This window comes from Magallana gigas, chromosome 7 (assembly GCF_963853765.1).
Source record: "Magallana gigas chromosome 7, xbMagGiga1.1, whole genome shotgun sequence".
NCBI classification, from domain to species: Eukaryota; Metazoa; Mollusca; class Bivalvia; order Ostreida; family Ostreidae; genus Magallana; species Magallana gigas.
In genome coordinates, this window is record NC_088859.1 from 12481659 (window position 1) to 12492827 (window position 11169).

At 33.1% G+C, this 11169-nt stretch overlaps 3 protein-coding genes across 6 annotated transcripts; all 3 read left to right on the top strand.

Annotated features, from left to right (window-relative positions):
- Positions 1-1042: 1042 nt before the first annotated feature.
- On the top strand, positions 1043-4007 carry LOC105324550 (THUMP domain-containing protein 1). Its single transcript, XM_011423662.4, has 3 exons — positions 1043-1126; positions 2452-2668; positions 2893-4007. The coding sequence occupies exons 2-3, from the start codon at positions 2468-2470 to the stop codon at positions 3832-3834; spliced, it is 1143 nt and encodes a 380-aa protein (XP_011421964.3). The 5' UTR covers positions 1043-1126; positions 2452-2467; the 3' UTR covers positions 3835-4007.
- Positions 4008-4517: 510 nt separating this feature from the next.
- LOC105333079 (zinc finger protein 37) lies at positions 4518-6962 on the top strand. Of its 2 annotated transcripts, none has more exons than XM_034457819.2 (4): positions 4518-4658; positions 5432-5599; positions 5696-5780; positions 6033-6962. In XM_034457819.2, the coding sequence occupies exons 1-4, from the start codon at positions 4614-4616 to the stop codon at positions 6908-6910; spliced, it is 1176 nt and encodes a 391-aa protein (XP_034313710.2). In that variant the 5' UTR covers positions 4518-4613; the 3' UTR covers positions 6911-6962. The 2 variants fall into 2 exon arrangements, with proteins under 2 accessions (XP_034313710.2, XP_065922453.1); XM_066066381.1 differs by lacking the exon at positions 4518-4658 and adding an exon at positions 4761-5302.
- A 718-nt stretch (positions 6963-7680) lies between these two features.
- On the top strand, positions 7681-10304 carry LOC105333076 (uncharacterized). 3 transcript variants are annotated; one of them, XM_011435885.4, is made up of 5 exons: positions 7681-7834; positions 8114-8218; positions 8602-8740; positions 9047-9161; positions 9565-10304. In XM_011435885.4, the coding sequence occupies exons 2-5, from the start codon at positions 8176-8178 to the stop codon at positions 9679-9681; spliced, it is 414 nt and encodes a 137-aa protein (XP_011434187.3). In that variant the 5' UTR covers positions 7681-7834; positions 8114-8175; the 3' UTR covers positions 9682-10304. The 3 variants fall into 3 exon arrangements, with proteins under 3 accessions (XP_011434187.3, XP_011434188.3, XP_011434189.3); XM_011435886.4 differs by having other exon boundaries at positions 7694-7826; XM_011435887.4 differs by having other exon boundaries at positions 7713-7830.
- The last annotated feature ends 865 nt before the right edge of the window (positions 10305-11169 follow it).

The following is an 11169-nucleotide window of genomic DNA, read 5'->3' on the forward strand; positions in this document are numbered from 1 at the left end:
GGATAGACCGAGGAAAATAAAAAAACGCACTCTGGGCATTGAATTACATTATGTTTGACTTTTTTAAGCAGTTTCAGAGACAGATTTTTGAAGCAATTAAATAAACATTTTCAATACTGTTTGTCTCTGTTTTTCTTTCGTACATTAAATTGTCGAGAACCCTGCAGAATGAATTTCATGTACATTTCAATACGTTTGAAAATTATAAAACTCATCGAAACTTACCGATCAAAGCTATTTTTAAACAAAAGGCATTTACGCTTTTTCAAAAGGCGTAATAACGCAAATAAATGCGTTGTAACGCCTATATTAGAAAGACGTATTAACGCATTTCCAAAAGCAATGTAACGCATTTCCAGAGGGCATTATAACGCTTTTTCAGAAAACGTAACAACGCCTTTCCAAAAGGCGTATTAACGCGACAAAAGGCGTTATAACGCTTTTCCAAAACTTTATTTGCATTGTAATGCCTTTTGGAAAGGCGTTATAACACCTCTTGTAAGGCGTTATAATACCTTTCGAAATGGCGTTATATTCCCTTATGGAATTGCGTCATGATGCCTTCTAGAAATGCCTTATAATGCCTTCATTTGCGTTACAATGCCTTTTTTTCATTATCAGAAACATAAATGATTCTATTCTATATTATAGGCTTTCGTTGTTGACTCTTTAATTTTTTTAAAATGAATTGATTGTAAAAAGTAAGTTAAATTAACCAAATTACTGTTAAATGTACATCAGTATGTTAGCTAAAACTAAAAGAATTTAAACAACCAAATCAACTCCCATGACATAAATAATATTTTGTTTTACAGAGAGGATGAAGGGAAGGGGGCATTTATGTGGTTTTGTTCGATATTCCGCTAACCAGTGTTATTTATGTCTCTGATCAAACCACTTTTTTTCTCGGGGAAATTATAAGCACCATATGTTGAAACTGATTCAAATAAACTCAATCTATTTTATATATCTCACAGACATGACTTTCTTATGATGCGGGCTGGAAAGGTCATGTAAGTTCCGGAACTTTTGGGTCATTATCGGAACGGAATTTATTATTTTCAATATGGCTGCGCCCATAGTTTGAAGTCTGGGGACGTGATTGCCTTGTTATTTGGTCAGATATGTAAGTGTGTGGTGTGAAATTGGGTTTTTTCTTACTTAGATGAAATAAAAACAGATCCCTCTCCGCAATTAGTCGTTAGTTAGCTGGTTCATTGTTTTTAGAATATAGGCTTAGTGGTTATGTAAAATTGTAAATATTTTAAACGTTTTAGTGCATGTTCCATGAATCAATCGGTCTTGATGGTCCGTTTACAATAAGTAGTTGATTATATGTTTTTACAAGGCATGTATTTTTTAAAATGTTGGGGTGGGGAGAAACATAATCAGGATAAATATAGACGAGAGGCAGTGTCTCGTCTCGTAGGGCTATATGTGAACTCTGCCTCTTAATATAATTCAATATTGCTTCATTCTTTTACGACTCAATTAAGAATAAGTGCCCACAATTAACAGATAGAGGTTGTCAGATATTGTAATCCTATCCTTCCAAGGGATGACAGATATTGTATTAACTGTCGATTATACTGTTGTTGAAGATGAACATCATTTTTTGGCACTCCCTAGCATATATGGCCAGAAATTAGTCCTGACTTTTACCCCACTCCATTTGTAACCAGTAACATTGGTTATTTCTGGCCATATCTACTCCCTAGCTAATGTTGTAAATGACGAACGATATCTAGTTATATATATCTACCCTCTATAAATAGATATCATTTACAAAATTAGCTGGGGAGCTCCTATGTAAACAACTACAGAAGTGAATATTGTTCACTTTTTAATAGTGCATGTATATCTTAATCCAGCAGATGTTAGATCAACAAGAAATATTCGTAACTTCATACGTGTTGCATTTAACATAAGAAAATGTATGTACGTGTACTAAATATATTTGTATACTGTATGTATGACTTGCACCACATGTGGTTTTTGTCAATGCATTGAATTGAATTTATAATTTTTTAAACACTGTGTCCCCCAAAAAGTCGAAGGACCAGTTCTTCATTATTAATTTATTTTTTCCATATGTAAACTGAATGTCAGCTACAAAATATAAAATGGAGGGGGACAGGCCCCTGCTTGCCTTCCCCCATCCCTGTTTCGACATGCCTTTTGAGTTGACACAAAATTATTGTTGAAGACTTTATTTTCTTGGTCTAATAATAGCCATGAGAACTAGATGACGGGACTCTGCCAGACCAAATAGTTAATTAAAATATATTTTTTAAGTGATATTTTTCATGCCAAACAAATATCTATTAAATTAATAATGAAAACCCTGAAAAAAAACATCAGATATTTGAGACCACATTAATAGAATTTATGGTAGATCTCTAGTCAACTCTATACCATAAGAATTACTAGTATAGTTTTATAACTTATCAGTTGCACAGATCAGACCATGAGTGAAAGAAAAGGAAAGAAGCGCCCAAAGTCATACTACATAAAATGTGCCAACAAGAAACCAAAGAGGGATTCATGGAAGCTGGAGGCTGGCATGAAAGGTTTCCTGGTCACTTGTAACAACAATGAGAAAGGAGCAGTCCGGGACGCCTACAATATCCTGAACGAATATGCGGACAAGTTGTATGGTCCTGAAAAGGTAGTGGATAGTGTCCTTATAAATGCTTGATAATGAAAACAACAACTATAAGCCTTCAATGTACTTGTACTAGTACATTATAATACAATTTTGAACCCATATCATCATACTTTGTTTTGAATTTATGTTCATTGTAAAATAATCTACCAAACAACAATTTGTAAAATTAAGGACATGAACATTCAAACAGCAAATTCAGACCATTTCTCATTTCTTCGCTTTAGGAGTCATCAGGCAGTAAGGAAGATGAGGATCTGTCAGAGGAGGAAGAGGAAGAAGATATAGAGAAGGCAATGAAGAAGGAGGTGGATGAAATCAAGGAGTCGAAGCATGAGTTGAGGAGATTTCAAAACACTAATACAAAGGCCAAGAACCTGATCTTCATTAGGACCACAATTCCCGACCCTAGTCAGCTGGCGCATTCTATTTTGTCTGATCTGTGGGAAACCAAGGTACAAAAATCCAGGTTTGCTATCCGTCTACTCCCTATAGCAGGGACCTGCAGAGCAGAAGAGGGTGAGGTCAAAAAGCTGGGAAAGGAACTGTTTACACCGATTTTTCAGACGCCATTTGGGGAAGGTTACAATTTCAGCATAATTGTGAAAATCAGGAATAACAATGGCTTAGGCCGAGATTCTGTCATCCCAGCCTTGGCTGGCATTATTAAGGACCTAAACCCACTACACAGAGTAAATCATGACAAACCAGACTTTGTTGTGCTGGTGGAAGTCGCTCAGTCTGTGTGTTGTCTTGGAATCGTGAAGGATTTTTTCAAATTCAAAAAGTATAATTTGCAAGAAGTAGTGAAGACAAACTCTGAAAATGTATCCATTAAGCAAGGAAACTTAAGCAGGGAGGACAGCAGTTGTGCTGTCAGTAGTGATATTACTCCTGAAGAGGACACAAAGTCAAACTTATCTCAAGAGACTACTGAAGTTGAAGAAGTTAAATGTGGGGAAACAAAGGATGCCCATATTAGCGTAATACCTGATAATGATATTGAGGATGGGAACAATTTAGTTGAAGGCAGTGCAAAAGATGACCTACTGATTCCAGAGTCTGAAAGTGAAAAGCAGGCTAATGAGAAGGATGGAAGTACAAGCACATGTTGTGACAAAACAACAGGTGCTGTATTGAAAGTAAATGACTCCACTGAAAATACCTGAGTGTGCTGATTTTCATTACAAACTAAATAAAAGATGACATTAACACATCATTGCAATTCATAAGTCTTAATGTCCATTCCGCTTCTATTTCAAAAAGACACTTAAAATGTGCTTGCAAAAAACTGAAAGTCTACAGTAAAATGAGTGAATAAAAAATAATGATAAATTTCTAATGTATGGTTGGGGTCTGTTTTTATATTCAGCAAATTGATTTTTCAAAACAGATTTAGTTATTTTATCGGTAGTTACTTGATTGGAGATTTACAATATGGGCTTTAAGTACCGGTACTGTGTAAAATTGCCAAAGGTTGTCAAATTTGAGTAATTTTCTTTTTAACTACAGAATAAGTCAAGTCCAATATTAAAAGTACCCAAATGGGTTATAAAGCGCATTTTGGATATACAATGCCTACTTAGGTATAAATATACAGTGCAAAAATGGATTTTTTAAATATCTTTTTTGTTTAAAAAAAAAAATGTAAATTGGCATTACAATGAACAATTTTTCTGCAGCCCTGCTGATATTAAGGAGATTGATCTATCAGTAGGTCCAAAACTTCTTACAATTTATGCAATTAATAAAATAACTAATTTTTTTTTACCTCAAATTTTCCTCTTTAAGACAAAAACATGTTGGCGTTAATTGAAATAAAAATAAAGTTATAAGTAATCGACTTACTTTAAGTACGAGTTGTCCAAAACAATCAAACCGGAAGTTTGAGTTTCCATCGAAAGTCAGACAGACTTGTCTGTTGACTAACTGCTTGATTTTACAAACCATGTACACCAAAACAGAAATTGATTTGGAAATACTGTCTGATAAGGTATGTGCACAACCATTTTTGGGTGAAAACATTTGTCGTATACTTTTCAATGAAGGCTGAATGGTCCGTGGGCAATGGTTTTTAATGTTTGGGTCTGTTAATGTGCATGATAGTTCGGACACTGGAAGTTACTGTAAATATGTTGTATGTGCATTTACGCACATAGATACTACATGTAGATAGAATATGCTATCGTTAAAATGACAGATGTCCTTTGAAGTGTAGCCTGATCATTATTCTTTCTAAGTTGATACTTAATTTAACCAGGAACTTATTAGTATTATATACGTCCCTATCTTTTCACATGTTAACGGTTGTACCGTTAAACAAGAGCAGTCAAATGTGTTTAAAGCATGTAAAAAAGTCCTTTATACTATAAAAGAATATCTTGTACAATTAGTTTTGACCACTTTAGCTGAGGGTTTATAGTTTATACTCCCAACAGTTTTGCCGATTTGTGACACACTAATTGATCAATATGTTTTGTCCGTCTGTCTGACAGGTCTAGTTAAAGCACAACCAAGTTTACACTGGATCTGCTTCAGAAATTTGGGTTCGCATTTGGTGACTGCTCATTGTTACTCTTTGGGTCGCTCCATGTGGGTCTCAAATATGGACATGAAAAGCAAATGTTTGGGTTTAGGGTTAGTTTTCTGTTAAGTTGCGTCTTGTTACTACTGTACATAGCTTTAGATATCTATATTTGTAAATGGCTGTAAAGGATTTTAATAAATATTCATATTTATTTATAAATATGTTTCGTTTTGTTTTAGGTATTTGGATTGCTTAGTGCAGAAATAAAGATAATCCCAGCTTTGACAGAGGAAGAAATACAGAAAGTTGTTGAAGGATCAGGAATAACATTACTGAAGCAAGTTGAAAGTGACAGTTACACAGTTCATGGCAGCTGGAAATCACTACAAAGAGCAAGAGATATTTTGGTAAAAATTTATGACATCAGTTGAAACATATCAAGTTCTTATTTAAAAGGTTTGTGAAATGTGAAAAAGAATTTACAATGTAAATATTTTATTTAGGAAAAGTTTACAGTCAAACCTGAAACATCAGCTGCAGATAAGAATGGATCTAGTGAAATTCCTGTGACTACAAAATGTGATGAAGGTAAGACCATGGTTAACAGTCTATCTAAAATATATACATGTACAAATATGCATAAATTGTATTATAAATTTTTATCATATGACATGCTTTAATGATAATGATAATTTAATGATGCATGTACATAAACCTGATAATAAGAATATCAATCTATAAATGTTGGTTTTAATACCAATCCTATCCTCCTGCTCTAAATTTATCCTCATTATGTTTCATTTTAAATTTCACATTGTGTGATGTATTATTAATTTGTAGGTGTTGATTCTCGAGAAAGCGATGAGGGGAATGAAAGTCTTGATGACAAGAGAGGAGATTCAAGTGACATGAATGATGAATGTGAAGCAAGCCCTAGTATGGAAGAACAGATGGAAACAGAGATGGAAGAAAATCCTGACAAAGAGAAAGTTTTTAAATGTAAAGAATGCAAAGAAGAGCATCAGAGCCTATCTCAATTGACAGAACACAACCAAAAAGCACACAACTTGTTTACCTGTGATATTTGTTTAAAGACCTATGCAAAGAAACGCTATGTGCAGCAGCACAGAAAGAGACACACTCAGGAGAAAAAGTTTCAGTGTAGCATTTGTGGCTTCAAGTTTTTTGAACAGAGCAAATTAAAAAGTCATCTGGAGATCCACAAACCTGTGACAGAGAGGGAGCTGCCATACAAATGTAGTATATGTATGAAGCAGTTTCACAACCGCACTGGATGGACCGAACACATGAACACACACACCGGCCAAAAACCTCACAAATGCTCCATATGTGGAGCCGAGTTTGCTCATAGCAGTGCCCTGAAGAGGCATGAAGCCTCCCATGAACCTAACCATCCTATAAAATGTGATTTCTGTGAAAAGAAATTTAGGTACCCAGACAAATTGAAAGCTCACATGATTCTTCATACAGGTGAAAAAAAGTATGCTTGTCAGTGTGGGAAAATATACACCACATCTAACTCCCTGAAGAGACATCAACAGACATGTAGCGATGCTAATCCATTAACTCAACAAGTCAGCGTATACATGTATCAAAATCCAGTGCTGCAAGACATTGTGTACATGTGTGGTTTATGTGAAAAACAGTTTGATTCTTTAGAGAGTGCCGGGTCCCATATTTGTAGTTGTTGTCAATAGCGTTATGTCAGAATGATATATTGTTTGTTATTTATTAAATATTTTATTTACCTTTTTTTTTTGTTTTTATTATGATTCATAGTTACATTCGCATACTTTAATAGCTCCAATTGTGGGACCTGATTAAGAATTTTCATTCATGAAACAGGACAGAGAAATGTATAAAAATCTTACCAGTAAATTTTTTTTTTTTAAATTTTTTATGCATGTTTGGTTAAACTATTATTTTTTTTAGGTCTAGACATATCGAGAATACCAGTATTTCAAACGAAAATCATAATTTGAAAAAAATGATAAGGCTCCTCTATATAGAGACTAGAGTGAAAAAAAAATGCAAATTCTTATGTTTGTAAAAATGTGATATAATTAATATTCATTGAGGATTTAATTAATTTCCGTTGGCAGTATAAATCAACGAAATTAAATCCATGACGAATTTTTAGCCAAAGCATCATTGAAAACAAAGAGATTACAATATGACAAAATTGAATGCCAACAGAATTTTATTTGGTTCAAAAACAATGAAATTTTGACCCAACAAAAATATGTGCTTCTACAGTATAAATATTCAAACTATGGTTAAACTTTTATTTTTAAAAAATGTTATTCTTAGATATCAGCTACACAAATGCAATGTAATTTGATAGTTATATAACGCATTTGTATAACAAACATTATTACAATTATATCAAATATTAGGTAATGAAATTCATTTAGAATGAACAAAGAGCGCCCAAAAGGTCCGGGTCCAATTAGTCTGGATATGAAATTATTAGTAGAAAATTTGGAGTTATCTAACTTGTCTATTTGTAAACAGGAAACAGTCTTTGATACACAATGTGTAACCTATGTCTTACTGCTTACTGACATGTAGAACTAGTTGAGTACAAGAAAATCGTATGCTGTCAGTGACCTTGTGAGTAGGTAGGGGTGTTTTCCCTCAAAGTACAACATGAAACGTTATATGTCAAAAGTAATGTGAAATATTAATAAAAAAAACTTTTGCATCATCATATCAATGCATTTATTATAGAGACATTATAAACAGCAGTGTCTCATTTCTACGAATGCAGTCATACTTTCAAATATATAATTTAAATGCATTTATTTTTATGGATTATTAAGTTTGTCCATCATTCTGTAAATACTAACATTGGCTTTTAAAAAGTGAAAGACCTAAATACAGATTTCCTTTGTTAATAGACAGGTCACTTTACAAGAACCAAGTGATATTCATGCAGACCAGTGTTACCGCATAACTTAAAATGGGAGATGAAGCAGCGAAAAACATCGTGGAACCAGCATACTGTGTGTATTTATCTAAGAAAACACTCCCTTCATTATTTTAAGGAGTTTATGATCAACAGCTGATCAATATTTTAACACAACTGCATGCAATTTTATCTGCATGCCAAAAGAATAATTATGTATTACTATTGAATTATTAATACTAGAAACTCCAAAATACCCAGAAGTTATCATTGGTTATCCCATATGTTTACATTATATTATCACCTCATGAAAGATATATCTGTAAATATGCCTTAATTTCCTTGCAATGGTTGTGGCAAAGAGTATTAATTAATTTACCCCTCTTTGTCGTTATTTGTTAGTTTTAATTCAATCGTTTTATATCAGCTAGATTTTTAATTATAATAGTAGGCTGACTTTCCTTTCATCTATCAATACAGTATGTGATGAGAAAAAGAAAGATGGATATGTCCACGTCATAGTGAGTGCAAAAGGCTTGAAAACTAGCAGATCGCTGAAAGGAATGAAGATCATCAGAAAGGCAGAGAATGCTCTTGTTAATTCAACATTTGAGGAAAGGTACAGATGACAGAACATAGATTATGGTTAAAATTAAAGAATGGCCCAAATAGTCTAATGATACTCTAATCTTTGATCTGCTCCTTATTAATTAAAAAAATTAGGAGCAGATCAATGATCTGATTTTAATCAGATGAAGTAAAAGAAGGAACGAAGGAACAAGTGCCTTATAACCATATGGTTCTATAATTCATGAATAAGATTTTTGTATGTCACAGTCCCGAAGATTTTTGTCTCAAGGAAACCCCAAACCCAAAGAAAATGAAAGAAAGATGTACGGTAACATATTGTCTGACTTTGTTGTAGATCTATGGAGGTCACCATTACAGGTTTAGACAAGGGGAGCCTGAAGGGCAAGTGCTATCAGCTGAAGATCAAAAAACTGCCACATGATATTGTAAAGGACAAAAGCTATATGGAGGTATGGTATTCTGTTACACAAGCAGAAAATAGATTGATGGTCAAAAAAAATATTTCTAACTTTGATTATTCTTGGTTGTAAAATTACATATAACATTACATATATTTTTTGGAGAGTAGTGAAATTTGGTATGAATACCAATGAATTGTAATACATGTACCACTCATGCTTTATACTAAAATATCTCAATGTGGTTGACTGATTATACATAGGTTCAATGTATCACAAAGTTAGAAGAATAGAATTGAAAAGATGGAAACTACACGTAATGTTAGGGTCAAGTAAATCTTTGTTTGCACAACAACATGAACATAATGAACTAAAATAGTATACTATAAACCTTGTGTGAACATCAAAGTTGGGTTTTTGAACAACAATTATAAGTTGGTATTTGTACTTATAGGTTGAAGATGATCGAGTTGTGCTCTATCTTAACAAAAAGGAGAAGGAATCCTGGTACCCCGAGCTTGAGTCTGGACTCGAGACAGAGGAAGATGAGGGGGATACTGAGAACCCATAGGGAATTGAAAAAAGGAGGCTGTAAATTTGTTTGAAGCAGAATTCTGATATTAGTCATATGTACATTGTGTTGATAGCTACTGTATGTTGCCTTGGCATTGTTAAAAGGCTTGTTGACATGTATATTGTCATGTTGATGTCTTCTATCCAATAGCTAGTCATACTGTCCTGATTTTATTATATTTTTTCTTATGTTATAAAGGAATATTAACGTCTTATATGTCTGTACAATTTTTTATCCCATACCTATATGGTTTGTTTCATAAACAGTTATTTGGGTAATTTGAGAGACTGATACACAAGTATTTTTGTTGTCAGTCCAAGCTCTGATATTTTCGAATCTGTTTCAGTGGAACCTGAATTTTTCTGAACATTTATGCCATTTTTTTTTTTTTTTAATGCATGTACATGTACATATTTGTACCTTAATTTGTAAAATTTACATATAATGTTCTTGTATTTTAAATCCTATGGATTGAACTTTTAAAAATTTTTTACAAAGACTGATATTTTGAAAATGTAAATAACTTGTTTTAACATTGTTTGATCACAACTGTTTTTACACCTTATATAAAAGTCAAGATTGTGATAAACTTTTTATTCATATGTTGTGTTCAGTTTATGGGTAAGAAAAATTCATGAAATTTATGCCCCCCTTAAAAAAAAATCTGATACTTCCACTTTTTGTTTTAGTATAGACAATATAATCAGAATTAAGCATTTACTTATTATTACTAAAGTTGTATGATTGGTTGTTTAGATAAACAGATTGAATTTTCCTGTTGATATATATACATGCTGTTGGAAAATAGTGTTAATTTTACAAAAACCCTTGTCTGTTCAAATATAAATACATGTATATCTGTTATTTGTTATGAATACCACAATACAGTTAATACTGTAAACCAACTTTTATTGGCGACAAATTTATTTCACGATTAACTGCCGAAAAACCGATTCGTGACGACTAATGTTTGTGACCAAGCCTTATTGAGATCAAAGTTGTTATAAACTAACATACAACAAGGACTGGTTCACAGCGAGAAATATTCGCGAAGACGAGACTTTTCGCTAACCTCGCGAAAATTTCTCGCTCACAAATTAAAGTTGGTTTACAGTAATAAAATTGGTGATTCAGTTTAACATGACATGTATTATTTACATGTAGTTTATTTTTAAAATTATTTCATACCTCTAGCCAGCATATTTATGTGCAACTAACAGCTGAAGGTTGAGAAAAATCAAAGCCCTAATATTGCAAATAGCCTGTGAAATTGGTAGCTTGAATTGGGTATAACATTTGTGCTTTAACCACAATGCGCACACATTTAATGGTTTTTAGCTCACCTGCGCTAAAAGCTTAAGTGAGCTTTTCTAATCAAAATTTGTCCGTTGTCTGTCGTCGTTGTCACTGTTGTAAATTTTAAGCATCACTGGATGAAAGGGATTCAAGTTTGTTCAAATGAAGGGTCACGCCCTCTTTAAAGGG

Excerpts from the sequence above, each read along its gene's own strand:
- LOC105324550 (XM_011423662.4), top strand. The coding sequence starts at position 2,468 with ATGAGTGAAAGAAAAGGAAAGAAGCGCCCAAAGTCATACTACATAAAA. Across the intron at positions 2,669-2,892 it reads AGTTGTATGGTCCTGAAAAG|GAGTCATCAGGCAGTAAGGA; the intron begins GTAGTGGATAGT and ends TCTTCGCTTTAG.
- LOC105333079 (XM_034457819.2), top strand. The coding sequence starts at position 4,614 with ATGTACACCAAAACAGAAATTGATTTGGAAATACTGTCTGATAAG. Across the intron at positions 5,600-5,695 it reads AAAGAGCAAGAGATATTTTG|GAAAAGTTTACAGTCAAACC; the intron begins GTAAAAATTTAT and ends TATTTTATTTAG. Across the intron at positions 5,781-6,032 it reads GACTACAAAATGTGATGAAG|GTGTTGATTCTCGAGAAAGC; the intron begins GTAAGACCATGG and ends ATTAATTTGTAG.
- LOC105333076 (XM_011435885.4), top strand. The coding sequence starts at position 8,176 with ATGGGAGATGAAGCAGCGAAAAACATCGTGGAACCAGCATACT. Across the intron at positions 8,741-9,046 it reads AATTCAACATTTGAGGAAAG|ATCTATGGAGGTCACCATTA; the intron begins GTACAGATGACA and ends ACTTTGTTGTAG. Across the intron at positions 9,162-9,564 it reads AGGACAAAAGCTATATGGAG|GTTGAAGATGATCGAGTTGT; the intron begins GTATGGTATTCT and ends TTGTACTTATAG.